Source organism: Lissotriton helveticus, chromosome 3_2 (assembly GCF_964261635.1).
Source record: "Lissotriton helveticus chromosome 3_2, aLisHel1.1, whole genome shotgun sequence".
Classification (NCBI taxonomy): domain Eukaryota; kingdom Metazoa; phylum Chordata; class Amphibia; order Caudata; family Salamandridae; genus Lissotriton; species Lissotriton helveticus.
Genome location: NC_136062.1, coordinates 276,250,685 through 276,278,158, shown reverse-complemented (window position 1 = coordinate 276,278,158; position 27,474 = coordinate 276,250,685). Strand labels below are relative to the sequence as shown.

Genomic DNA, 27,474 nt, shown 5'->3' with positions numbered 1-27,474 from the left:
ATGAAACAGACTTGGGCAAGAGAAAATAGACAAAACGCGTTCTGGCACACAATATGTACATGAGATTACAATTCATTGAATAACTTGAAGAACTTACTGTAGTATTATCACAAAATACTTTACATTTTTTGTATAAATATTTATTTTCTATTATAAATTAATAGAAATCTCTACTGCATTAAAAGCATGATTGACAATTCTGTTATCCTGCACATTATTAAATGCAAATGTTATTTATATACATTGTTGAAAATGTCAGACAATTGTACTTCGGTGCATAGTGTTCAATTCATTACACTGCAATGGAGATACCAATAAGTTCATGATATCATAGACCTGAAAATCTGAAAATATTTTTTTAAACAGTATATGAGTACAGAAGCCGACGGTGTAAAGACATTCCGCACGTTTCGGCAGGTATGCCTTCCTCAGGGAGCCGTCATTTATATCACTGTAACAGACACAAACGAGAGAAAAACATATAGGTACATGGTATGTTTGTCTGCAATAGGTCAATCTTATTAAGAAATTCTAGTCACATTATTATTGTTTCTCAAATTACAGTAGATGAGTTGAAGCCAATGTAGCTAAAGATATATAATTCTAAAATACTAAACCAATAAAGAATTGCTGGGGGAGCCCACAGCACAATTGTGATGAAATTCCTATAATCACCAAAAAGTACCCCGTGCAGGATAGTCTAGAAAACACCCAATGTGTAAGAAATAGAACGAAACCTGTGCATAACTGCCCAACACAGGCGTGCAATCCATATCATACAGGATCGATGCAGCCATATTTAAATTCATGCCGTATGCATATGTTTGAGTGTGACTCATTAGGCCTCTTAGAGGTACCATATCTACAGTGATGGAAGATACCACAAATGCCATATATTGTGTGGCTAAAAAGATCATGCGCAATTATTTTTGGTACAATGTCAATGAATGCCTATGCTTCTAGCACGAATGTCCAATGTTTAGACGATTATATAACTTTAGCTACATGGGCTTCAACTCACCTACTGTCATTTGAGGAACATTAATGCGCAGTTCCGCCAATAAAATACCATAATGTACAAGCAACCACTAGTTACATCAATTATACACTGATGGCAACTATTCCTTGTAGAGTGATGAACGTGCACTGTCAATAGAGTGAATGCATACATATATGGGTAAAGCTATACAACGATCTGACTTGTAGCTCCTAATTTTGATCTCTTTTCTATATTTCTAGCACATTTCACATAAGAATCTGAAGACGTCAGACCTTTTGCGGGGAAACCCACCATGGTTGGAAGCAACACTGTGTCAGTCTCAGAATCTCAGGCACTTTGGGGGCTTATGCCCCACACTACACTGACTTTATAGAAATCTGCAAAAAATGATGAAATGGGCTCCAGCTTACAGGGCAAGAAGCAACAACGAATCACTGTACACATGGGAGTGATTGGAGTTCAGGAGCACTCCCTGCAGGAAAAGCAACTTTGGCATTCTGACCCGTTTTTGAGCTAAGAATACCGGAAATGAATTTCCCTGCTGGTTTTTTTTTTAATTGTGAATTTCAATATTGTCTTTCATGCAAAAAAATGAAGGAAATGCAGAAGGAAAGGGGAACAAGCTGAACAGCATATAAAAGCTAATGGCATGGAAGAAAGCACAGGCCTTAATTTCAGTATGTCTCCGTCATGGTGCACAGTTGGGACTGGTGCATGGGAATCGGGTTACATTGAACATTTTTGTCCCAATCATGTTAATAGTATCATTGATTGATGTGCACAGATCATGCCATGTCATCCTCCATATGTCAGGTTGCCCTCCTCTGTCATCACCCATTACGTCAGCAGAAAACTTGAAGCGCTCACCTTTTGTAAACCCGCATTTATGAACCTCACCATCTTCAAATCCAAACTTCACAACGTGTTTGCCTTCCTAAATCTTTTGTGAGACCCACAGTGGAGTGGTCGGCGATGGAAGGATAGCTTTCGCAAACGTAGACTTGACGCTACACGCAAAGTCATCACCCAGAAGCACAGCACCAGTACCAAGGGCAAAAAAGACAGTCTTTTTTTCCTGACCAGCTATGCAATCTTTCTTCTAAATTGCATGAATGTCGCTCGGATTTGGGTTCCGCTCCGGAGAAGCCGCTTTGTCATGATTCCTCCAGTGTTGGTTGGGTACTGGTGCATGACGACAATCATAGAACTGTTCCTACAGTCGATAGAAGGGCTCTGTCATCACACTGCGTCTCCCGAAAAGAAGACTTTTCACTGGTTTTACTACTCGGCCCTGCGGATTTTGGGCTACTCTAGAATACTAACTACTGCTTTAAAATTAGGGATGGTTTGCATTTTTCTTGTATTTCCAGTTGAGTAATCTTAACACTATGGCATCCTCTTTTATGGTATGACTTTTTCTGTTGCTTGTTGATCTAATGAACTCTTTTAAATAAATGTTTCCATTTACTTGTTTTACTCTTCATGTTATTGCACCAGAATCATGCAGAATCTTCACAACTATCCGTATCCATACCATATAACCACAAAGCGACAGATTACTTTATGTACCTTAAAGGGGGTGAAAACTCTTAATAATCAACAGGTTCTTTTTTATTTTTTATTTTAATACTAAGTTTACTTTGGGGCTTTCACAGACCTTCGGAGTAATCAATCTATTAAATATGCCTTTTTATTTTCCATTCATGTGTTTGTAAAATAGTGTTCTTAGGGTGATATTACAAATAAAAATGCACATTTTATAAATCTTGAATTAACTGTTAAACATCATTCTTTGGCACGCTTGATCTATTCTGCTGGCGAGGTCTGCTTGATCTCTGGTTCATCTCGACATAAGGTGTCAGAATCCGCCTCACCTTCACTGCATGGTTAGCTAGCTTTTTCATCTAAATAACAACAAACTTCTCCTTAGCATCATTTGTTTACTCACTATATTAGTTCATGTAAATGGTTTACTTTCTTCTCCTAATTTGAGATACTGGGAAACAATATAGCCCGTTAAACTAAAATAAGTCATAACTAAGAAAAAAACATGAGAAACAACAATGTCAATAACAAAACAAAAACAATCTAGAACACCGATCTGACATAGGGGGAAAAACTACCAATAATAGTGATGTTAAATAAAATACTTCCGTAATTTAGGAGATCTTCTAGTGTTGGGAGGTCCACGTTCAGTATTACAGAGCACATGTATTACATGTAATACAATCAGGGCCCCTGGAATTATGTGGCAGGACACCACCAGATTTTGTGGTAGTGTTGACTAACTTATTCGGCGAGAAAAGGCAATTTAAGTGACCTAACGGGCACACTTTTTAATAGCACGTCCTCGGTACATTGTCATTTTTACACATGGTAATACTCTGGGTAAATATTTCACCTCATTATTAGTGCCAGTTTATCAACCAATAAGCAACTGAAACATGACATGTTAACCTTTGCAAAGGGTCTTCCACTGCGGGCAAATACGTCGACTTGTTTTAGTAACTTTTGATCCGTTTGAGCCAGAAACACATTTGTTTGTTACAATCTGCAGATTATGCAGTACATAATGGATTATGTGGCAAATGCGGCAAATCCATAACTATGTAAAAAAGATAACTGTTGCGGTAGAATCTCATAATTCCAGTGGCCTTGATTACAATGCACATGCTGCAGCACATTTTGTGGTATAATGATTAAAAGTAGTGGTTACTCCATCTCCTGCACTGATCTGGAGGGGCTGTGCACAGCCTTGTTTGAATGGGAAATGAAAATCAAACTCAGCAGGTAAGTACCAACCAGCCCAACACAGCAGTATCCATAACTAGAACGGAGCATAGGTGGTTCATGGTAGCTTATTGGCCACTGAAAACAGCCTCATGACTTGCAACCCTCTGGATAAATGCCAGAGTGGCATAATGGGCAGACCAGACGTGTGAACAGCTCCAGCCACCAGAGGTGTTGGCAGATGTCAATGGAACACCTCTGGGTGGGACAGGGTAAATGTCCCATTCCACAAGCACAGTGTTTGACTTTCGGAGACTGTAGCAAGCTCGGTGCTTAGGCGTGGCCAAAGCACGTCATTGCCCATGGCGGTCCTGCTAACTTTATCTGTCTCTCTTACCTCTCTCAAATTCACTACCTCAACATCTCTACCTACCTCTTTCTCTGACTGTCTCTACCTACCCTTTGTCAACCTGGTCTCCATGTTTTTACATTCTCTCCACCACCATCTAACTCACTCCGCGGCTCCCCTCCATGTCTACCTCACCTCTCTCTATCTTCCCACTTTGTGTTTACCTTATTTTTCTCTACTTCTCAATTTACTGCTCGATAACTCAGTAATCACTAAACCCCATCCCTTTTCTCCACCTCACTTCTATACCACCCCCTCTCTTAGTGCCACTGTTACCTATGCCCCCTGCCTTTGTCAGTGCCTCACCTGTATCTGGTTCTTATATCTCTCTGTACTTTCTTTCCTCTGCAGATCACTTCATCTCAACTCTTCTGTCTTTTCGTTTTTGCCTCCTTCTCTGTCTCTATATATCTGTTGACCTACACTCTCTATCCATGCAAACAGAGGGCGCCACAATGTGTCTTGCCCGGGCCCCACAAATCCTTATTATGGCCTAGGGTTCTGAGGATGCACCAAAGTGCCTGCCAAGTTATTGTGTTTCTGCACACAGGAAAGTCATCAGTCTCAATGCTGTTTCTTAGTAAGGTGTGGCTATGTTCGTAGCTGGTTAGCATTTCACCCACATGCACACACAGGGTATGTCCATGATACCGTAGAGGTGCAATAAATAGCCACCTGCCATGTATTTAGCATGGAGACAGTCTTATTCGTGTAGGCATTCACTGTCTGTGACACTGCCTTTGTGTAAGCCTGATCCTGACTGTATTGTATTCATGTCCTCCTCTGTTCTCCTATCTGACTACCCCCAACCTAACTAGGACTGGACTGAGCTGAAGACATGCAGAGGAGAATAGCATGATTGTTTACCAGCATAGTAAACTGGAGGCAAGTGAGGATAGGGTTGACGCGTGTGGCCTTGAATGTGTGTGTTGTACATGTGTATGTGTGTCTCTTCATTCGTGTAGAAGTGCATATGTCTAATACCTGTGCTCGTTTGTGCATACATGTATAAAAGTATGTGGTGTGTGTATGTGTTGTACCTTAGATGGCAGGGCTCACCTAGGTACATGGTGACATTTAATTTCTGTCTGGTGCAGGGCATATGATGGCAATGACTTGCATCAGGCACAGCTAGGCACGAGTGTTGCCTGGCTTGGAGCACACACAGGCACAATACATTAATGAGCACTGAAGTTGGAGCACAGATAGGCACAAGACATTAATGAGCACTGAAGTTGGAGCACACATAGGCACAATACATTAATGAACATTGAAGTTGGAGCACACACAGGCACAATACATTAATGAACATTGAAGTTGGAGCACACACAGGCACAAGACATTAATGAGCATTGAAGTTGGAGCACACATAGGCACAATACATTAATGAGCACTGAAGTTGGAGCACAGATAGGCACAATACATTAATGAACATTGAAGTTGGAGCACACACAGGCACAATACATTGCACTGAGCACTGAAGTTGGAGCACAGATAGGCACAAGACATTAATGAGCACTGAAGTTGGAGCACACATAGGCACAATACATTAATGAACATTGAAGTTGGAGCACACATAGGCACAATACATTAATGAACATTGAAGTTGGAGCACACACAGGCACAATACATTAATGCACATTGAAGTTGGAGCACACACAGGCACAATACATTGCACTGAGCACTGAAGTTGGAGCACAGATAGGCACAAGACATTAATGAGCACTGACGTTGGAGCACACATAGGCACAATACATTAATGAACATTGAAGTTGGAGCACACATAGGCACAATACATTGCACTGAGCACTGAAGTTGGAGCACACATGGGCACAATACATTAATTAACATTGAAGTTGGAGCACACATAGGCACAATACATTGCACTGAGCACTGAAGTTGGAGCACACATGGGCACAAGACATTAATTAACATTGAAGTTGGAGCACACACAGGCACAATACATTGCACTGAGCACTGAAGTTGGAGCACAGATAGGCACAAGACATTAATGAGCACTGAAGTTGGAGTACACATAGGCACAATACATTAATGAACATTGAAGTTGGAGCACACATAGGCACAATACATTAATGAACATTGAAGTTGGAGCACACACAGGCACAATACATTAATGAACATTGAAGTTGGAGCACACACAGGCACAATACATTGCACTGAGCACTGACGTTGGAGCACAGATAGGCACAAGACATTAATGAGCACTGAAGTTGGAGCACACATAGGCACAATACATTAATGAGCACTGAAGTTGGAGCAGAGATAGGCACAATACATTAATGAACATTGAAGTTGGAGCACACACAGGCACAATACATTGCACTGAGCACTGAAGTTGGAGCACAGATAGGCACAAGACATTAATGAGCACTGAAGTTGGAGCACACATAGGCACAATACATTAATGAACATTGAAGTTGGAGCACACATAGGCACAATACATTAATGAGCACTGAAGTTGGAGCACAGATAGGCACAATACATTAATGAACATTGAAGTTGGAGCACACACAGGCACAATACATTGCACTGAGCACTGAAGTTGGAGCACAGATAGGCACAAGACATTAATGAGCACTGACGTTGGAGCACACATAGGCACAATACATTAATGAACATTGAAGTTGGAGCACACATAGGCACAATACATTGCACTGAGCACTGAAGTTGGAGCACACATGGGCACAATACATTAATTAACATTGAAGTTGGAGCACACATAGGCACAATACATTGCACTGAGCACTGAAGTTGGAGCACACATGGGCACAAGACATTAATTAACATTGAAGTTGGAGCACACACAGGCACAATACATTGCACTGAGCACTGAAGTTGGAGCACAGATAGGCACAAGACATTAATGAGCACTGAAGTTGGAGTACACATAGGCACAATACATTAATGAACATTGAAGTTGGAGCACACATAGGCACAATACATTAATGAACATTGAAGTTGCAGCACACACAGGCACAATACATTAATGAACATTGAAGTTGGAGCACACACAGGCACAATACATTGCACTGAGCACTGAAGTTGGAGCACAGATAGGCACAAGACATTAATGAGCACTGAAGTTGGAGCACACATAGGCACAATACATTAATGAGCACTGAAGTTGGAGCACAGATAGGCACAATACATTAATGAACATTGAAGTTGGAGCACACACAGGCACAATACATTGCACTGAGCACTGAAGTTGGAGCACAGATAGGCACAAGACATTAATGAGCACTGAAGTTGGAGCACACATAGGCACAATACATTAATGAACATTGAAGTTGGAGCACACATAGGCACAATACATTAATGAACATTGAAGTTGGAGCACACACAGGCACAATACATTAATGAACATTTAAGTTGGAGCACACACAGGCACAATACATTGCACTGAGCACTGAAGTTGGAGCACAGATCGGCACAAGACATTAATGAGCACTGAAGTTGGAGCACACATAGGCACAATACATTAATGAACATTGAAGTTGGAGCACACATAGGCACAATACATTAATGAACATTGAAGTTGGAGCACACACAGGCACAATACATTGCACTGAGCACTGAAGTTGGAGCACAGATAGGCACAAGACATTAATGAGCACTGAAGTTGGAGCACACATAGGCACAATACATTAATGAACATTGAAGTTGGAGCACACATAGGCACAATACATTAATGAACATTGAAGTTGGAGCACACACAGGCACAATACATTGCACTGAGCACTGAAGTTGGAGCACACATGGGCACAAGACATTAATGAACATTGAAGTTGGAGCACACACAGGCACAATACATTGCACTGAGCACTGAAGTTGGAGCACAGATAGGCACAAGACATTAATGAGCACTGAAGTTGGAGCACACATAGGCACAATACATTAATGAACATTGAAGTTGGAGCACACATAGGCACAATACATTAATGAACATTGAAGTTAATGAACATTGAAGTTGGAGCACACACAGGCACAATACATTAATGAACATTGAAGTTGGAGCACACACAGGCACAATACATTGCACTGAGCACTGAAGTTGGAGCACAGATAGGCACAAGACATTAATGAGCACTGAAGTTGGAGCACACATAGGCACAATACATTAATGAGCACTGAAGTTGGAGCACAGATAGGCACAATACATTAATGAACATTGAAGTTGGAGCACACACAGGCACAATACATTGCACTGAGCACTGAAGTTGGAGCACAGATAGGCACAAGACATTAATGAGCACTGAAGTTGGAGCACACATAGGCACAATACATTAATGAACATTGAAGTTGGAGCACACATAGGCACAATACATTAATGAACATTGAAGTTGGAGCACACATAGGCACAATACATTAATGAACATTGAAGTTGGAGCACACACAGGCACAATACATTGCACTGAGCACTGAATTTGGAGCACACATGGGCACAAGACATTAATGAGCATTGAAGAGCAAGGGGCACTAGTAGAAATGGGTCAGCAGGATAAGACTGTCTGGCCTGTGTTATACACTGACACTAGGCGGCATTGACTGGCAGGGGCACACCTTGATACATGATGCCATTGCATCACTTGGGCACCTGGGCCCTGTTATGCAGATGAGGCGTTGTCCCACTCTGAGTTTCAACAGGATGAGAGATCTCAATGTTTTCCTGGGATCTTGTGTGTAGCCATGACCACCTGCCACTCCATACATTTGGCTTCTACATACTTAGACCACATTGACTGTCATATGATGAGATAGGTGAACACAGGATGGCACTTGTTGGCCAAAACTAGGAATGTAATTGCATGGTTTGCCATACATTATTGCACCACAAATTTAAGAACTGAATTTGAGTTTAAAACACGTATGCTTACTGACTATTGGACAATGACAGACTGGTCTGGAATACAAAATGTGTATATTTTTAAAATGAAAGTGTCCATTTGGTTTAATAAGTGCATATTCAGAAAATTACGAGCTAGTGTTTGAAGATAAACGCACTTTATTCACTATTAATATAAAACAGGTACGTAAGAGGGTTCAGAAAATGTTAACGTTATAATTTGGCGTGGAACAACATTTATTTATGCTAATTTTATATTTGGATATAAATGTATTTCTTTTCTAAAAAATGTTAAAGTGATGTTTGTAATCATACGAGTGCATTTCCAAATAATTCCAAGGTATTATCTGGATGGTGATTTATGGTTCGTGGACAGTTACTAATTATGATATTCCATAATACCCTAGATGGCCGATGTTACTGCCATATCGTCATTTAAGGCTCATACAGTGATGCCTCTGACTGTAAATGCGCAGTACCCCTTCTCCCCTGAACCTGTATTTGTCTTGTGTGATGGATGGATCTGTGGTCTAACCTCTGAGATTGTTGACTGTGCAACTTTTTATGTTTCCACTCTAAAACCTTTCCAAGAAGATTCACAGTCCTATCATAGGGATGATAATAAGTCATACTATATTAATGATATATTTGGAAACGACAGCGTAGGGGAATCAAATGAGGTTTATAATAGAAGTGAGGGGAGATCCTTTATACTTTAAGAACAATTAAAGACCTTGTCAATTTGCATACTTTGATTATGTTAATTGTTTATAAATCTTTTTAATTTGTAGATCATTTCTGCAGTAAAAATGCCACGATTGGCTTTGCTTTTTTTCATCCCTCTATGGAGTGAAGTTTTCCGAATACCCCGGGATTGATAAGGGTAGCTCAGCAAAGAAAAGGGTATTGCAATATGTTGTGAGTGCCTGCAGCATTTTCAGAATATCTAACACCGGAATTTGTTTTTCAAAGGACCCTTCTCTTAATTCCTGAGGGCATGGAAGGAAGTCTTGCTCACCCACGGTTTCACTGAGTCCTAATCAGCGACACAATCTGTCACCGGGCCATTCAATTCCACTGTTACTAGCCTTTTTCCTACACTTGAAGTGCTCGTTAAAACTACAGCTTCCGGGTGCCCATGTAGCCTGGCACCCCAGGTTGACAAGTGTCTCCTTCTTTCTTGTTGCACAGCCGAAACCCTGAGGTGGTGAACACTCACCATCCTTCTACCGTTACCTTGTTGGGTCCAGACTACCCCCTCCCCCAACATCCTTTTTCCTTTTCTTCCCCAAATTTAGAGTGCACATGGTCCTGGCCCCCGGCTGAGCTCCATGCTGAGTTGTTCGCTAAAATCGGATGTAAGCAACTCCATTTTAATGTTTTTTATTCCTTCACCACTGTTTACGCCAACTCCGGTTACGGTACTTAGGCCTAATTTCACATATAATTATGCATTTTGTGAGACCGGCCACACTTTCACTGCCCGCCACTGAGGCCAACACTATCGCCTTGACCGTGCTCACCAATAGGCACCCAGCGCGGCCTCACTGAATGCTTTTAGCCCGCTACAAGGAGCCTTGACTTAAATGTTATGTCTTTCCTTTTTTACCCCCACAGGTACAACTCGAGAGGAAACACCTCTTGCACATATAAGTACCGTAGCGTGTGCTTTACACACAGGGCACTGACAAACTCATACAAACCCCAGTAACACCCTACACACATAAGTTCCTGACGAAAGCCAGTAGAAGAAAAGGCCTGGCTGAAACTAGTTGACCTCACAGGACGTCGGAGGCCATAAGCCTACCGTGCACGTCCGAAAGCCTTTGTTTTTATTGACTGCCTGGGGCCCACAATTAAAACAGTCTTTGGGACACCCAGGACAGTATTTTAAACCTCACTCAGAGCACACTCACAGCACCCTCACAAACCAAAAAACCCGCTCCGCAGTAATCTGGCGTCGAAGCACACCTGAGGTACACTCGGTACCTCGGGTGGGGCCCGATGATGAAGCCTGCCACTAACTAGGTTGGTGGGTGAGGGCCTTCATAAAACCTAATGGTTTTTCTCCACCCGCAGACATAAAAACAATTTAAACCAGAGCTAATTCTCATTGATTGCTAACAAGTATTTTGTTGTGACACCGTTGCTCCAGCTGCACCATCCCAGGACACCAGTTTTGTGTACATATGATGTGTAGAGGTTGGATTATAACAGAGAATGTGCCAAACAAAATAGTCCTGTAAGGTGCCGAAGGCAAAAGGGCTTCCCTTACTAAAGATGTGCTTGCCTTTTTCTCTGTTAGAGAGGAGGTGGGGGACAAGACAGATATAAGGGTTTGCAAATTCCCAAAACCACTGCAGTTGTTCATTCATGGTTTGCAGATTAGGCTAATTTCATATTACATTTAGTTTGCACTGGTATGTGCCACCTAAAAATATGATAGGGAAAAATATATTTCAGGAACTCTATCTGGTCTTTTTGGTAGATTCTCTTTCTGTGTCTAAAGTCTGTGACATAGTTTGTGAGACTGCGGGTGTAGATTAGGATATTGTCTAGAGTGATGGCAAGGAACACACCACTCAGCAGAAAATGATGTTCATTTGATTTTACAGTGCTGCCAGACATAATGTAGTTAGTAGACCATAATGGTGTACTCAAATGTCTGTTTTGGTTTAAGGGTTTTCACTCATCAATGATTTCCATGTGCACAAAGTTGTACACCTCTCTTGAATCCACTCTATATGGATGTTGTTTGGACCAGTTCAAGAGGTCAGGACTATGTGCTGAGGGATATTGTTAATTCTAACCTTACTGAGCTGTGATAATTGGAGTAGGAATATCTCTGCTTCTCTGTGGGCAAACAGGGGTTGGACCCCATCCATTGATGTAATTTCTCATCTGAAATTTTATAGAACAGCCCAGCTTCTCTTATGCCTCACTAATGCTAATACCTTAGCCTCTATGCAAAATCTATATGATAAGCTAGCTAAATGTTTTATGAACAAGGTGGAGGCAGTTAACAGGGACTTTAAGGTGGGACATGGGGATGATTCTTCATTCCTTGAAGTTACCGCCTTGAACAACAGCCTTGTCACACTCCCAGTCATACCAGGACATGATGTACAACACAGGCCAAGAAAAAGAGGTAAATAAAAATGATTACAATGGCCAGTAAATTTTGAATTCGTACCAAAGGTGAAAAAAAGTAAAGAAACATACATGATATTAAAGCATAGTTTTATTTTCAATAATGAATGCGAGACTGCCTTTAATTCACGTTTCTGTCTTCTTTGTTTTTTAAATTCGTGCTTTTTTTCTTGCAGTTTTAAGAAGTAGAGAAACAAATATACTTACAAGTGTAAGCTGTTTTTACTCAATAATGATAAAATAATATGTAGAACGGAGAGTAGGGAACCCTCTTGTATTATTACAGCCAATTTATAAAATGGAAAAGGTAGATGGTGCAAGGATTAAAACAATTTTTATTGTCTCATGTATATGCCACAACCATAGGGATGGAAAGCAAATGTAGATAATTGTGAACGGAGTACTTCTGTAAAACATTTCATAAAATATTCTGAATCTATTCTCCAGGAATCCATATCATTTCAGTCTGATGATAGTGGGCAGTTAGTTGAATCGCATTTGGACATTATAAGGACATATTTATTAATAGATGATATGAATAACTACATATTAAACATTTTAATATGATCTTGGAATGCAGTAGACAAGGGCCACTGACAAGTTAAGAACCACCTACTGCTGCCAATGAAATGTTCTTTAGTTTTATGGAAGATTCTCATCAATCAATCAATCAACCAGTCAAGGGAATTGTAAGCGCGCTACTCACCCTTGAGGGTGTAGAGGCTCTGTCTGAAGGTGGTCAGGGAGAGGGCACGTCTGGTGTCTGCCGGTAGCTCGTTCCATGTTTTGGCAGCGATGTGAGAGAAGGATCTGCCGCCTGCTCTGACTCTGTGGATGTGCGGGGTTTCAGCCAGTGCGAGGTTGGAGGATCTGAGGTTTCTTTTGGGTACGTGGAAGTTTATTCTGTCATTGAGGTATTTGGGTCCATTGTTGTGTAGGCATATGTAGGAATGGGTGAGGAGTTTGAAGGTTATTCATTTCTCCACAGGGAGCCAGTGGAGTCTTCGTAGGTGTTGGCGATGTGTTCTTGTTGGGGATGCCGACGATGAGTCTGGCTGCGATTCTGTATGGTCTGGAGTTTGCGGAGTAGGCACTTGTTGATGCCGGTTTAGAGTGCGTTTCCATAGTCCAGTCTGCTGGTGATGAGTGCATGAGTGACCGTCTTCATTGACTCGGGAGGATCCATTTGTAGGTTTTACAGAGTTTGCAGAGGGTGTTGAAACAGCTTGATGTGACCGCATTGATCTGTCGGTTCATGGTGATTGAGGAGTCAAGGATGATACCCAGGTTCTTGGCGTGGTCTGAGGGGGTGGGTGGGCTCCCAAGGGCAGTCGGCTACCAGGTGTTGTCCCATGCTGAAGCGGTGATTCCAAAGACGAGGACTTCTGTCTTCTCTGCGTTGAGTTTCAGACAGCTGTTGGTCAGCTGGACCAATCACAGTCAAATGCTGGCTCATTTGAAGGAATACTGTTCTGTTCCTAAAAAGGATTCCGTTAGGTTTGCTGATTTGTGTTGATCTTACTATTTTTAGAAAAAATGCTGGTCAGCCAAATTATCTATTCTTATAACAATCTTAAAGCAATGTCATGGAGCCTTTTAATGTTCACTCGCAAACATATGAACCAAGATTACACAAAATAATATATCATTTCATATTTAGGTATATTCAAGCTAGCACATCCAGTCTCAACAGCTGTCTACCTGACTAAACATTATTTGGACTGTGTTTGAGCTACATAATATTCTGTTTTGAAATGACTGAGATGTGCAAACCATAATATGTGTTGGAACTTAGTTCTTATTCTTTCGGCCACCGAAGAAGAATCCTTTTCGGTTGTCATTCTGTGAACAAAAAAAAGATGGATTAAACCCAGTTAATACTACCTAAAACTTTAGCACAGTATTTTATAGGCACTTTTTATTGGGGTTTGCGCCACTGTATTAGGAAGCAGCCCATCTTATGCTTTTAGGATAAAAATGATAAAACCTTGAATATAGGGTAAGAGGCACATTTTTTAATAAATACTTCATTCTGCTATTTCTGCTAATGGATTAGAGGATTAAAGACAGATGCTGAGAACTATGTGGATGTTAAATGATCTATACCCAGGAGTATAGGCCCAAGCTAGAAACCATGGACTATAATGATAGAGAGAGCCTTTCACATCAGCGTAGCTCAAGGGCAGAGAACTATAATGCTATTAGAATATTACATCCACTAGAGGTAGAAGATTCTAAACTAGACATGAAGAAATTGAAAGATAAAAACTAGAATGTTTGAGTAGAATAATCCTAGCATTATTGGCCCTCTGGCATAGCATTGGCTTCTGTGCAGCTCCGACATTCTGATATTCTAAGTAAGTTTTATTGCCCACTCCTCGAGCTACAGATGAGGGTGCATAACAAGGGGGTAGTAATTATCAGTTATTGCCCTGCAGATGAAAGCAATTAGTCTACAAACACCCAGGGACATAGCTTGGTCAGTAAGACTGGGGGTTGGGGGCTCGGAGCTTCAGAGATTTCCCAAAATTCACGCGGGTGAAAATACATTATACAAGAAGCAAAGCTGGAAGGGGGTCCTATGGAGCAGAAGGAAAGGAGAGGAGTGTGGCTTGTGAGGGCTACTTATAACTCAGTGTTTGATAAAATAACAGTTTTTAAGACCTTTTAAACAGAGACGAGTGTGTGTGTTTTTGTCTGCATGTGTGTGTAGGAGAGTAGGATCTGCTTATTAACTTTTTGCTGGTGTTTCACTGTTTTTTTACTTTAGTCTGGCTGGGGCCCTGCTAACCAGGACCCCTGCCTAGCTGCTTCCTCTCTAAATTGATTGCATGTACTTTAGGTACACTCTAGATTGGTTACTGGGTTACCCTTGTGAGTCCCTATATATGGTACCTTAGGTACTAAGGGCACAGGTACCCCAGAGGCCTACCACGGGCTGAAGCATGTATTATGCCACCCCTGGGAAGCCTTCCAAAATGGCACCACAGGTCTGCTACTGCAGCCTGGGTAAGGTGGTGCTTTCACGCCTTACTAAGATATAGGTTACCTAAATCTACCTTATATCACTGACACATAGAACACCTTTCCCAAGAACACCTGGGCATGCAACTGGGGGAAAGTGGACATTCCATCTCTGTGTTCCTCTCTTCTAACATCAAGCCCTGCCATTGATAACCTGCCCACCTCATCTCAAGCAGTGGCCATAAACAGTTGGCTGTCTTCAACATGCGATCAGGTGGCCCCCCTCAGGCGCGTCAAAGTGAAGCGCTCCCACGATGCGAATAAATGGTTCGGCCCTGAACTTAAGGAGAAAAAGTTGGCTGCCCGTCAGGCAGAGCGCACCTGGAGGCGTAATTACAGCGAGTCCTCCAAACTCTTGTACAACTCCATTCAGGCGGATTACAAGAGAGCTATCCTTAAGGCCAAGACCTCCTACTTCTCCGATAAGATCCTCCAGGCGGAGAATCAATCGAGGGAAATCTTCGCTACAGTGTTTGAACTGGCCACCTCAGATAGAACTTCAGCTAAACCAGTCCCTTCTCAACCCTTATGTGATTCCCTTAATGACTTCTTTATAAGTAAAATCGCAGATATTAAATCCAACATCTCACCCCCCTCCTCTGCCTTCGTTGACATCATTCCACCGCCCAACACTTGTCATCTGGATCAATTCACACTGTTATCTGAAGAGACCTTCCTTTCTATCCTCCCCACTGTAAAATCTGGATCCCCGGCGGATGTCTGCCCTGCCCACATTATGTGTAAAAATTTTCAAACTTGCCCTCTCCCTCCCCTGACCTTTCTTAATGAATCCTTAAGAAGGGGAATCGTTCCCACCTTACATAAGTCAGCCACGATTGTCCCCATCTTGAAAAAGCCTGGGGCAGACTCCACAGTCCTGTCCAATTATCGCCCTATCTCCCCCCTTCCTTACTTGGCTAAGGTCCTTGAGCGGCACATCACCAAAATCTTGAGTGCCTTCGTTGAGACTAGTAAGTTCTTAGCCCCTTCTCAAGCTGGCTTCCGCCCCCTGCACTCTTCCGAGAAGGTGGTGGTATCCGTTATAGACACACTTAGAGAGGGGCTGGACTCCAATCTCCCACAGGCGCTGATTCTCCTCGATCTTTCTGCCGCCTTCGACACGGTTGATCATACCATCCTTCTTTCCTGTGTCGAAGCGGCAGGCATTGGGGGTTCCGCCCTGTCTTGGGTCAGATCGTTCCTCAACGGCCATACCCAGGCCGTTCACTTGGCGGATTTCTCTTCCACAGCTCACACGGTACAATGTGGTGTCCCTCAGGGCTCTTCTCTTTCCCCTCTTCTTTTTAATCTTTATATCTTTCCTCTTATTTTTGCGTTACAGCAGTTGGAGGTCACAGTGTTTAATTACGCTGATGACCTCCAGCTCATTTTTAATTTATCTGATTCCTCCCTTTCTATTCTTAACTTCCAGTCAGTGATGGTATTCATCAGGGATTGGATGAATACCAATCATCTAAAACTTAACCCTGATAAGACCGAGCTTGTCCTGACTGGTGGTAAACTCAACCCTTGGTCTTCTGCTTTTTGGCCTTCTTTGCTTGGTTCCCCCCCTCTCCCTTCTTTTTCTGTTAAAACTTTGGGGATTACTCTGAATCAACACCTCACTCTCCATTCACACGTGAGCACGGTGGTTTCGGCCTGTTTCTTTGTTTTACGCACCATTCGTAAAATCTCACGTTTCTTTTCATTATCAGCCCTCAAACTTATCCTTATGGCGATGGTCCTTTCACGCTTAGATTACGGCAATGCACTATACAATGGCATCCCCAATTATGCTCTGCGCCGACTCCAGCTGGTGCAAAACCAAGCGGCCCGCTTGGTTTTTAGTTTACCCAGATCTCAGCACATCACCCCCGTTCTTCGCTCTCTCCACTGGCTCCCAATCAAAGAGAGAGCTCTGTTTAAACTTGGCTGCCTCGCCTTTCAGGCTCTGGCTGGGACAGCCCCGGCCTTTATGAGATCTCATATTCACCCTTACATTCCCAGCAGACAATTGCGATCCTCCGCCCTCTCTCTTCTGGTGGTCCCTCGTTTTAGGAGGAAGAGGTCGGGAGGATGCAAGTTTGCTGTCCTCACCCCGTCCTTTTGGAACTCCCTACCCCTTCCTATTCGCACTTCAGTATCCTACATGGAGTTCCGAGGAAGACTGAAAACCTTGCTTTTCTCACGGGCATTTTCAACCTGAGCTAGCCCGGAGTCTGTAATTTGAATTGAGCTACCCCACAGCGCCATGAAACCGCCCGGTATACGTGCGCTATACAAATACCTTTAAATTCAAATTCAAATACATATAAACCTACAAGTCACTCTGATGGCAGACCTTATCAAACCTGAAGGCAGAGTGCTTGGTTTTGTGAGAGGGTGCCCATGCATGAGCAGGACCCCTCTGCAGCTTTTGGAATCTATTCTCTAAGGCTGTTCTGTGATGCAGTCAGACCATATACTCTTTAGTGCATTATAACCTTGCGGTTAATGCTAACTTTGGAATGGCTGCATGGAAACCTGGCGTGTTTGGTGCCAAACACTTTGGAATCCTACCCCCCCCACCAGTCCTGGCGGTGTGGGGTAGAATTCCACCCTTCAAGGGAGAGAGATTCACCCACTGGTCTAACCGGTAATAGTTTTAAAGAGCCCTGGCATCACAAAATGGATGCCACAGACACGGGTCTGACCTCCGGCTGCTGGGCGAAACTCCGGCAGGGGAGGCCTGGACAATAGGTTTCCTGTCTCAGGGAGGTGTAACCACCTCCCACACAGGCTTTAGTGTATTGGGGCTGGGTGGGTGCATTCATAGAATGCTTTTCAGACAGTGCTGGGGGCACACTTGGTGTTCCTGTGCATACCCCAGTTTAAAACAGTTGCAGGGGCACTCAGCCCCTGCTCTGGCGCGAAACTGGACAAAGGGAAAGGGGTGTAACCACGCCCATCCCTGGATCCACCCATAGGTGGGTCCCTAGAGTAAGTCCAACCCCCTATCTTAGAATAAGTATAGGAACCCAGTCCTTAGGACTTCAGCTTACCCCTGGACGAAACTCTTCAACATATATCCTGGAACTTTGACATTCTACATCGACTAGAAGACGAAAGAATCTCCCTTGGTGTTAAGGAGTGACTCCCCTGTTCAAACAGGCAGCAAAGAAGCATCTTGCCAGTCTGCATTTCCAAGGCTCCTGCCGGATCCTGACAGAATTGTGCCTCAAGACACAGACTTGCAGACTTCTCAGAGGCCAACACAAGATCCCAGCAAAGCTGAGACCCGCTGCCCTCACGAGTGACGTGGGACTGGAACTTCTGGACATCGTGCACATTTGCAAGTGCATCAACTTCCCGAGCTTTTCCGAAATTGTGCATTGGGCTACTTGTAGTCCGAGCACCATCTGCACCGAAGACTGTGGGCCTACACTCCACGAGTGTTCTGTGGGCCCGCTTCTAGCATTTCTGCTTGAGGCTCCTTTGCGATCCCTGGTCCGTCAACTGGTGGGTCCCCACGAAGGTAAGTCTTCTGTTCCTTGAACTTTCCTGGTTGCTCCAGATGTGCCCTGACTCTCTTCCAAAGGGTGAGTCTGTCAGACCTTGTTGGTCTGCACCAAAGCCAATCTCTGCATTCTGTTGCCAAGGCTTGTTGGATCCAACCTGGACACCGACACTGCAGCACTCTACATCCTTTGTGGGACAGTTCGAATCCAGCTCCTGGTCATCGTCGACGCCTCCTGGTCCTCCTGGCTGAAGAGTCAAGCTTCACCTTCTTCACCTGAAATCACCCGACATTGGTGGGCATTTTCTCATCGCCTTCCTGGTCACTAGCAAGTGACCCAGACTCTGTCCCCTCTGCTTTCAGGTTCTTCAAATCTTTGATCCACCCTTGGATCCACCCAGACACTTTCGACTTGGTCGCCAGCAGCAGATCGCCATTAAAAACGACGATGAAACCCAACACCAAAAGACACCTATGCTCCCGGCTTCCCTGGGTAACTCGAGTACTCCGGTGTTCCCGTAGGTATTGACTCTAGAACTGCCTACTTATAAAGGGGCTTGCTCCAAGTCGTCTTCTAAGTGTCCTTAATCTGTAACTTTCTAACCGCGACTTTCCCCATAGAAGTTAATGGTGATTCGCTGCTGTGTTTAGACACCTCATGCGTCCCCCGTGGGTCCCCTGCGTTACTACCTTGGGTGGTTACTGGTGGCCCCAGCGGTTCTAAAGGCTCTAGGCCTTGTATCTATGTCAGTCGTGGTTCTTATAGCACTTTCTTAGTACATGGTTTGGTACGCCCTAGGGCTAATCATATATTGTGCTAATTTACTGTGTTTTAAATACGTTTATTGAATGTTTTTTTGTCTCTAGCCTCATAAAGAGACTAGAGGGATGTGTTTAGAATAAATACATATATTTTATATATATGCCTGGTGTGGTTCTCCTTTCATTTGGTCATTCATGAGATTAAAGACTGGTAAAACAAGCTGCTTTACATTCCTTTAAGACTTAGCCTGAAGGCTGCTCTCCACAGCTACCACTAGGATAGCTTTCTATATAGGTTGTCCTTAAACCTACCATCAATAAGAGTCGTTTGGACTGGTGCAAGGTGCCCGCTAGAATAGTGGACCACATATGCCAGGCCAACTTCTCACAGTGTATATAAAAATCCCAAGTGAAATCAGACAAACACCTCACTCCAAAGCTACTGACACCCTACACAAAAACACAACCAAATTAGGGAGCTCTGAAAGACCATGAGCAGCCCCTCAAATGCATTTTTGGCTGCTTAAAACGACTCCATCTATCCTTCCTGCTCCCACATTCTCTTGTAATGGAGCTGCCAGGCCATCAATGGCTGTGTGGGTGCTCCACTTATTCCTGGTGAAGGCAAAGTCAATCAGCTAAAAAAAAAATAGAAAATATTTTTTCTACTTTTCTTTGGCTGATTGGGCTTTTATCATCAAAAGCACTGGGAGGAGCCTGGACCTCCATCTGTCTACCCGTAGCTGTGAGGATAGCGGCACGGAGAGCGAAATGGGAGGATACAGCCCAAACATTCAGGTGAGAGACTGCTCATGCTGCCGCGCCAATAATACTCCCCTGTGGGGGCCTGTAACATTAAATATATGTCGCAAACTGAACATTCTGATTGCCTGACTGGGTCCCAACGTTCCTCTTTGTTTTGGCCCCATTCCTTAGGTCCCCCACCTGTCCCCTCCACCTCAGTAAAAACATTAGGTATTAAGCTCAATCCCCAGCTCACCCTTCACTCCCAGGTTAGTTCTGTGGTATCTTCTTCCTTTCTGTCACTGCGTACTATACGCAAGGTGTCCCGTTTTTTTTCTTTTGATGCTCTGAAACTGATAACTTTGGCAATGGTCATCTCCCGCCTGGACTACGGCAACGCCCTATATGCTAGTATACCTGCATATAGTTTAAGACGGCTGCAGCAGATCCAGAACCAGGCGGCACGCCTGGTGTTTAAATTGCCAAAGTTCCACCATGTCACCCCCCTCCTTAAATCTTTGCACTGGCTTCCAGTCCATGAGCGTGTCCAGTTCAAGCTTGCTTCCCTCACTTTCCAGGCTCGACTGGGCACGGCTCCGGCCTTTATCTCATCTGAGATTACATCCTATGTTCCTGCCAGGGAACTACGTTCATCTACCAAATCCCTTCTCACAGTCCCGCGGTTTCGGAGGAGGAAATGGGGAGGTTCGAAGTTTGCGACCCTCGCTCCTCTCCTTTGGAACTCCTTGCCTCCAGAACTTAGAGCCCTGACTCTCTATCCGCACTTCAGGAAGCAGCTTAAGGCTCACTTGTTTTCCAAAGTCTTTGATTAGTCCTTTATCGTTCCACATTCCCTCAGTTTTATATTCACTGCTCCTACCCTGTTATTTTGCCAGTTATAGCGCCATGAAACCGCTGGTGACCGTGCGCTTAATAAATAATTTTAAACTCAAACTCAAACTAGTATTTTAGTCTTGTAGTCTGCCACGACGGGCTATACCAGCCTTTTAAAAGCAGTCTTCAGCATTACTGGCCAGAGCCACTGTCGGGGACTGTCAATCAATCAGTAGATTTGCAGAGCGCTACTTGTCACCCATGAGGATATCCAGGTGCTGTAACTACACATTCCCAATGTAATGGAAAATAGCCACTGTAAGCTCTCAGAAGCTTGAATCTTTCAGCTTTTATAGCTGTTGCTGTGTTCACTGTTCAGTCAATATTCCTGTGGCTCTTTGAAGCTTTAATCTCTTTGCATTCACAGCGGATGCTGTGCTGTTCATTGTTCAGTTAGTGCCGTGGCTGCACCTGCCCAACAGTAACTTACATGAAGGAACAGCAGGAACTGTAAAAGCAGACATGATGAAGTGTCCACAGCCTTTTCCAAATTGTTTCATGTTGTATGGCAAAGCAAAAGCATAGGCATAAGCTAGAAGACTTAACACTCCCCAGAGGCACTTCTTTTTCCTTGCCCACAGCCTTTTCCTCCCTATCTCCTTTGAGGAGTGGCAGATGGGGGGTGAGTCAGAGACAGAAGAACAGGGTTTTCCAACCAGTATCTTGTGAGCTACTGTAGCTCTCCAGCTACCTCTGAGTAGCTCATCTGTGTGCAGCCCAGCTTATTTAATTAGAAAGCTTGTGCTTGGTTGAATTAATATACATATAACACTATTGAGATTATACGACCCTAATACTAGTAGCTCTCAGTGAGTTTAATTGAATATAAGTAGCTCTCAGGACAGAAAAGGTTGGAGACCCCTGCTGTAGATTAAAATATTCAAATTTTGATACAGCTGGCATATGCTAGTGTTTATGGTCCACTTCATCTCCATTATCTTCGAAGAGTTTTCAAGATTCCAATATTCTAATATAGCAGTATCGCCTGTTTCTTTGGGCCTGTCCCATCATTAAAATTCCCTCTACCTGAGTCAACGAGGAAGCGAACCTGTAACAAACAATTTAGCACTCTGCAGAACAGCTATAATTCTCTTAGAACATTCTTTCTACAGAAGCTGGATTGTTTTAAGTTAAACCGAGAGAAACAGGAACAAAAGCAACGGAACGCTGCAGACAAAGATAGATACTTTGATGTCTTCAATGGAGCCCCTAACATTCCAATGTTTTAATTTATCCTTCTAGCTAATAAATGTCTCCGAAGCCTTTGGCCTGAGCTGAGGGCAAAGGCCAAAATATGGAATTTGGGCTTTAAGGACCGGTATAGCTTGCGTAGCAGAATAGTGAACTCTTTTAAAACAAAAAATAAAATAAAAAATCGTGCGCAATCTTTTTGAAGAGATGGCGCAGGATGGTATAATGCCACCTTCTATGCGTGAAGCCGTTTTGATTATTTTGCTGAAGTCAGGGAAACAACCGAACCAGTGCTCATCCTACAGGCCACTTTCACTACCAAATACATATGCCAAGCTGTTTGCGAAAATACTCGCCAATGGGCTGTCTCCCCTTCTGCCCAAATTGGTAGGTCAGAAATGTTCCCAGACGTTCCCTAGCATGCAACCTGCGTACCCTCTTTGATACAATTAAACACATAGACACAAAAAACAGCGCTGCCATTTTTATTGACATAGAAAAAGCATTCAATTCAGTTGACTGGTGATTTTTATATGCAGTGTGAAGGAAAGTGGGGGTGGGCGAGGTGTTTCTGAAACTGGTCAAAGTTCTCTACACCAACCCAATAACGCATGTGAGGGTCAATGGGACTTTTACCCAGCCGAAAGCAATTACAAGGGGTACTAGGCAGGGTTGCCCCCTGTCCCCACTGTTGTATGCCCTGGTGGCAGAGCCCCTGGTGCCATGCGGGAATATCACTCCCACAGAGGCATTCGGTCTCCGCAATATAACGTAGTTATTGCAGAGTATGCAGACGACACCTTGCTATATATACACAACCCAGACATGAATTTGAACCCTCTGCTCCGCGAGGTGAAACGATTTAGTCAACATTCAGGACTGCACATAAATTGGCACAAGTCATTGATGTTCCCACCGACGCCCACAACCACCCCCACACTTACTAACTATATAATCGCATGGACCGAAGAGCCCATGTGCTATCTGGGGATCCAGGTCCACACGGACGCGGATGTGGTAGTGAGAGAAAACAATGGGCGAGAAACACAGAAACTATCGGAGACCATAGAGAAATAAATTAAACTCCCCCTATCCCTTGTGGGTCGCATTGCGTTAATGAAAACGATCATATTCCCCCAATTTCTCTTTCTATTTGTACACATTCCCATGCTTTTACCAAGGTCATTCTTTCGTACTCTACGCACATTGCACATTGATGATACGCCTTGCCTGGGCCTGTTATCAACCCCAAATTAAATGAAAGATACTGACTAGGGCATATGCAGAAGAAGGACTCAATGTGCACGACCTAGAAAAGTACTATACTGCTGCGCAGCTACTGCATGCCCATCATTGGATCCATGGGCCCCCAAGGTCTCCCACAGCCACTCATAGAAAGCGCAGAAGTCAGCCCCACTGCTTTAGCTGCAACACTGCTGGGTGGGCCCCTGGGTAGAGCAGGAGTAATAGACCCGACCGGCTGTACAAGGGCACACCTACATAAAGCGGCATTGACTCACATTGAAATATTTCCCCAAGTTGCCTGTGGAGTGGTGTGACTGGGCTCCCTTCAGGAAAGACAGGGCTGTCATTTAAACGCTGCACCAGCTGAAGATAACGCTGATGGGGGATTTTTTTGCAGACGGGAAAGTCAAAGCATGGGTCCAGGCAATTGGGCACATTCACAGACTACCACCTTAGATGCATATCAATACCATAGGGTGCGGCAGGCTCTTAAGGACAAACTGGGAAATGAGTTATTGGAACCTCAGGAAATGCGCTCTCTTACTTATCTCCTACAGGATATCACCCCGAAAGGTGGTATCACAGCACTAGACGCACTTATCAAACAAGATGACACGGAAGTCTTGGACAAGATACAGGAAGAGTGGCACAACGAGCTGGGGTTCGCCATCACAGAGGAACAATGGGCACATTGCTATGCCAACATGAAGTCCATCTCGCAGAATGGGAAGCACAGGTTGGTGCATTACAAATACCTGCATAGGGTATATTATACCCCAGTCCGATTGCACAGATATGGCCTTAGGGAGGGCGATAGGTGCCCGCGTTGCGAGTCCGAGGGGGCCAGATTCACACACCTAGCGTGGGACTGCCCGGATATCCGTGCATTCTGGAGGGAAGTGTTTCTCACAATAACAGTGATGCTGGAAATTCAGATCCCGGAGACCTCCCTGGTAGCTTTACTGGGTTACGATAAGGATATCCCAAAGTCATCCCATAAAGTGGGCGCTAGCAGTTTATTACTAGCTAAGCGTAGAGTGGCAATGCGCTGGATGCGTGGGTCAATACATAAAGTAACTTAGTGGCACACAGACTTACTGTATTGCTCCACACAATCTGACAATTACAATGCTTTAATCTCATCCCGCTGTAGACCCAAGAATATCTGGGGGCCACTTCAAGAATATCTAATATGGCAGTCGGACTCAGAGGGTGAGCTGGGTGGGCAAAGTGGCCAGGTCCAGAGCACCGTAGAGGGCCTGGCATGGGTACGGTGAGACACAAAGCGGAGTGGCCACCAAGCTCCAGGCCCCCTGCAGGGCCATAGGCCCCATCACCTACCGGATAATAGTATCACCTACATATATTGTGATGTAATATATAGTTGTTTATTCTTTTTTTGTTTGCCTTTGCGCATAATGATCCAAGATGTACACTTGAATATTTCAACTGTATTGCCTGCTTGACTGCATTTGGAGAAAAAAAAAATTATAAAGTAAAAAACAAAACAATTTATTTTAATCAAAGTATAAAGTGCCGCTTGACAGGGTCTAATCAATTTCATGAGTCAAATTTCAAAAATGTGTATTTTGGGTACAGTATGCTTTTTTATTTCAACCACCCTTATATTGAGTGAACAAATCAAAAACCCTACTAAAAAACTCATGATTGCTTCGTACATCTTGTGTTATTGTTGATCCAACATCAATACTGTAAAAAATGTCAGAAAATCAAGGAGCGTTTGGTAAAGTAAATACACCAGTATGCAGTGGGGGGTGGCCGGCCAGCAACAGAGCCAGCAGCGGGGGCGGGGGGGGGGGTTGAATTGTAATAAACAAATAAACATACCTGGTCCTAGGGCCGCCTCACGCTTCTCCGTTCTCCTGCTGCATCAGCTCCCGACCGTCTCTGGGACAGTCTCCCCACCAATCCAGACGCTGCTCTCATACAATGAGAGCAGCGCTGGGATTGACTTAAGCGGGCAGCTTTGAAGCTCTACTCAGGCACAGATAGTCTGTGCCGTTTCTCCACAGCCAGGTTGAGAAACCTAACTGCGCATGTCTGTTTAGCCAGCTTAAGACGGCCGGCCAAACAGACATGCGCATTAGAAGAGCACAACCACTCCCTGTGATCGCCACCCCTCCCCCCTTACACAGGCTGGCTTGGGCAGCAGCTGAAAAATAAAACCATAGTAAAATATGTTTTTATTTTCCAGCAGCTGGCTCGGAGCCAGTGGGGTGACGTTCCTCGGCCATTGCAGAGGAGCAGTCGCTGGAAGAAGCCTGAAAAACTGTTTTACAACCTAAATGAAAGCATAGTTTATCCATGTACAAAATATAATGGCAGTCAAAAGAACTTTTCAATGTACCACTGTGGGAGCCACCTACTGTGTTCTGCTGTAAGGACATTTTTAATTTGGTCGTAAAATCTGAACTTTTAATTGACCCTTTGTAATCAGTTAGAAGACTCGGGGGGCATATTATCAAGACTCGGCGATAAAATTATCGCCGCTTTATCAGCAGGAAACTGCCGATAAAGTGGCGACAATGGGCTTGATATTATGGTCTATGGAATTCCAATCGAAGCTCATGTTAAATGTCCTTCACATCTAACATGAGGTTCGATTGGACTTCCATAGAGCATATTGTCAAGCCCATTATCGCCACTTTATCGGCAGTTTCCTGCCGAAAAAGCGGCGATAGTTTTATCACCGAGTCTTGATAATATGCCCCTGGGTGTCTACAACTATGCACTACCAGAGAGTTGTAAAAATTGTTTTACCTTACGAGCCTGTTGTTTCATCTCAGTGCACTTCAGAAAAATATGAGGAACTGTCTCATACATATTTTCTTCCCCTGCATTTCTGTCTTCCTTTGGAAAATGTGCCGGAATCGTCTCGTACTTATCTTCATTGCAGCTTTGTAAGCTAGAAGGTCTTGGCTGCATCTGGTCATAGGCTATTGCCGCGTATGCTGAGTTGTCTGGTTTACGGGAATAGTGGTCTTGAAATGCAGTTTTTGACCAGCTAATATTGACCTGCTCATAGTCACTGTCCTTCTCACAGTCGCGAGCAGCAGAAATTTTCGGATATTTAAACTCATCATAACACTCACCATGTTTACTATTTGATGATAGTTTATAGGGCATACTTTCTCCTATTTTTGGGAATTCTTTTCCATCTGCGATTGAGGTGGCGTACATTTGATCATTCCTGTCTGGAACCCCAATTTCCAGTGAGGTTTTAATTTTAGAAATTAATTTTGGTGACAGCTTAGGTGGTGTGGAGGGTGGTGTCTTCAGAGTTAGCTTCTTCATTTCAGGACTTGGGGCCTTCTGCACTTTTGAAACTTCAGGATAGGGCAACGAGTAACTGTTGCGAACTCCACTGGCCAAAGATTGGTTTCGTCCATGTTCAACGTTGACCTCAGAATAGACAATATCAGGGGCGGCTGGTCTGTGAGGATCACATGCCTGACTCGACTGTGGCTCCTTGATGGTAGTATAGAAACTGCTTGCTTTCTTGACTTGTGAATACATGGTGGCATCGGATGCTTCCTGAACCTTTATGTCTTCGATTGATGTCTTTGGTCCATCAGAATTGATACTGGGTCTCTCTGGACCTCTCTTTTTGCTTAGCTTGCCTTTGTTAAGCTGTGCATAGACCATGTCCTCTGCATTCATCGGGTCGCTTTCACTTATGTCCTGCTGCAGATAAGCCCTCAACATGTCGGTCCTGTCTGGAAGTGGAGGTTCACCAGATGCCTACAAAAAATATGTTTTTAAATTCAGATGCCTATAAAAAATATGTTTTTAAATTCATAAGATAAGTTATAACAGAAGGCTTACACTTCAAACAAAATTGCAACAATGTAAAATAAGCTGGTCCATAGTTTACAAGAATCATCCCAGCAGAGGGATACTATACTTAGTTTTGGTTATGAAAACAAAGTCAACAATTTTCG

The 27,474-nt window shown here is 43.6% G+C and overlaps 2 protein-coding genes across 2 annotated transcripts in view; one reads left to right on the top strand and one right to left on the bottom strand.

The window, feature by feature from the left end:
* Positions 1–2,771, top strand: part of CIB2 (calcium and integrin binding family member 2) — a 474,622-nt gene extending 471,851 nt beyond the window's left edge. The window contains exon 6 of the mRNA XM_078684641.1: positions 1,240–2,771. Within this exon, the coding sequence (XP_078540767.1) occupies positions 1,240–1,261 (22 nt within the window). The 3' untranslated portion in view covers positions 1,262–2,771. The remainder of the gene's footprint in view (positions 1–1,239) is intronic.
* LOC144826295 (uncharacterized) lies at positions 339–27,049 on the bottom strand. Its single transcript, XM_078684640.1, has 3 exons — positions 26,294–27,049; positions 13,930–13,998; positions 339–451 (listed from the first exon to the last, which is right to left on the bottom strand). The coding sequence occupies exons 1-2, from the start codon at positions 27,047–27,049 to the stop codon at positions 13,948–13,950; spliced, it is 807 nt and encodes a 268-aa protein (XP_078540766.1). The 3' UTR covers positions 339–451; positions 13,930–13,947.
* Positions 27,050–27,474: the final 425 nt, after the last annotated feature.